Below are 1,835 nucleotides of genomic sequence, written 5' to 3'. Positions count from 1 at the left end.
TGAGAATTTGAATGAAATAATGCTACTCATATTCCCAATTCTTTGCTATAAGAAGCATAAAACTTTTCCTGCATCCACAGAAAAATTGTTATTTTAAAATGAACTGATCTGTACCGATCTCGTCAGTTGTCTGCTCCTTGTCTTGCTATCTCCAGTTGATTTTTCCGATCTCCCGTTTCTTGATAGATAAGACAAAATATTTTTACGCAAAAATAATTGAGACAAGAAATAAAAGCTTTAAGGAAAATAGATTTTCGAAAAATAATATTTGGAAAAGGTCACTGCCAAGTATCATGTCACGTCAAGCTTAATGAATGTTTATGAAGTTGATGTCTCGAAGTCTATTTGATTGTTTGTTGGGAAGTATTCAAAGTTGCTCTAAACTGCCAATGAACCTTATTGAAATTTTTGAGGTCATCTTCAAAAATTTCTGTCCCAGTTAACTGTCTTGTCTTATTTTTAACCGTTGGTGAGCAAATCACAGAATTTTTGGGATCCTCTCAAAAATTCTATCCTAGTTTCCATTGTAAAAAAATAGAAATTATTAACGAGAGATATGACCAAGCCATTGTGGCGCCTACATATCTCGTTGAGGCAGGAATTAGGTCAAACGTAGTTCCCCTTCTTGAGGATTATCAAAAATAGGAAATTTAAACAAGGAACCGACGAGACCGACATAGTCCGCCTACGTATCTCATTCTTGATAATTCAGGTCTAACATAGTTCAAGTATAAGGAAATATTAAAAGGGAATAAAGGGGTGACCGAGGTCGACATAGGCCGTCTATGTATCTCATTCTTGATAATTCAGGTATACGTAGTTCATGTACAAAAGGAAGAAATATTAAAAAGGGATAAAGGGGTGACCAAGGCCGACATAGGCCGCCTATGTATCTCATTCTTGAGAATTCAGGTCAGACGTAGTTCATTACAAAAGGGATAAAGTTTTAAACAAAAATTACAAGCAAATAGAACCATTACAAGGAAATGACACAAAATACAAACTGAAACTTCACACATAATATCCCTTGACAGCATCTGAGTTGATCGGTTTTGGCCATTCGATGCCATCCATCTCTGACAGGACAAAGGCACCTCCAGATAACACTTTGCGGACCATGTAGGGTCCTTGCCAATTTGGTGCAAATTTCCTTTTGTACTCATCCTGATGAGAGAAAATGCGTTTGAGAACCAACTAACCAATTTCAAATATTCTGTCTCTTACTCTCTTGTGGAAAGCACGAATCATTCTCTGTCGATAAAGTTGACCATGACAAACAACAACCATTCTCTTCTCATCGATCAATGTTAACTGATCAATCCGCTTGCGAACCCATTCAACATCATTTAGCTCAGCTTCCTGAATGATTTTGAACGAAGGTATTTCAACTTTGGCAGGTATAACTGCTTCAGTTCCATATACTAACAAGTATAGAGTAGCTTCAACTGACGTTCTGACAGTCGTTCGGTAACCCAACAAAACATACGACAACATCTCATGCCAACCTTTGTGATTATCAATCATTTTCCTCAGAATCTTCTTTATGTTCTTGTTGGCGGCTTCTACAGCTCCATTCATTTAGGGGCGATAGGCGGTTGAGTTTCGATGAGTAATCTTGAATTGTTCACATATCTTTCTCATCAAGTGACTTTTGAGATTTGCTCCATTATCAGTAATGATGGATTTTGGAACTCCAAACCTATATATCAAATTGTTGCGAACAAAATCATCTATAATTTTCTTGGTCACTGACTTATATGAAGCTATTTCCACCCACTTGGAGAAGTAGTCAATGACAACCAAAATGAATCTGTATCCGTTAGAAGCGATTGGAT

General features: G+C 36.8%; 1 protein-coding gene across 1 annotated transcript; it reads right to left on the bottom strand.

Annotated features, from left to right (window-relative positions):
• Window positions 1-1,011: 1,011 nt before the first annotated feature.
• LOC125839102 (uncharacterized) lies at window positions 1,012-1,578 on the bottom strand. The gene is made up of 2 exons (XM_049518082.1): window positions 1,225-1,578; window positions 1,012-1,164 (listed from the first exon to the last, which is right to left on the bottom strand). Exons 1-2 carry the CDS (start codon window positions 1,576-1,578, stop codon window positions 1,012-1,014), a joined length of 507 nt encoding a protein of 168 aa, XP_049374039.1.
• Window positions 1,579-1,835: the final 257 nt, after the last annotated feature.

This window comes from Solanum verrucosum, unplaced genomic scaffold (assembly GCF_900185275.1).
Source record: "Solanum verrucosum unplaced genomic scaffold, falcon-dt-bn FXZP01000163.1, whole genome shotgun sequence".
Taxonomy (NCBI): domain Eukaryota; kingdom Viridiplantae; phylum Streptophyta; class Magnoliopsida; order Solanales; family Solanaceae; genus Solanum; species Solanum verrucosum.
The sequence above is the reverse complement of the archived record's forward strand: the minus strand, read 5'-3'. Positions and strand labels throughout refer to the sequence as shown.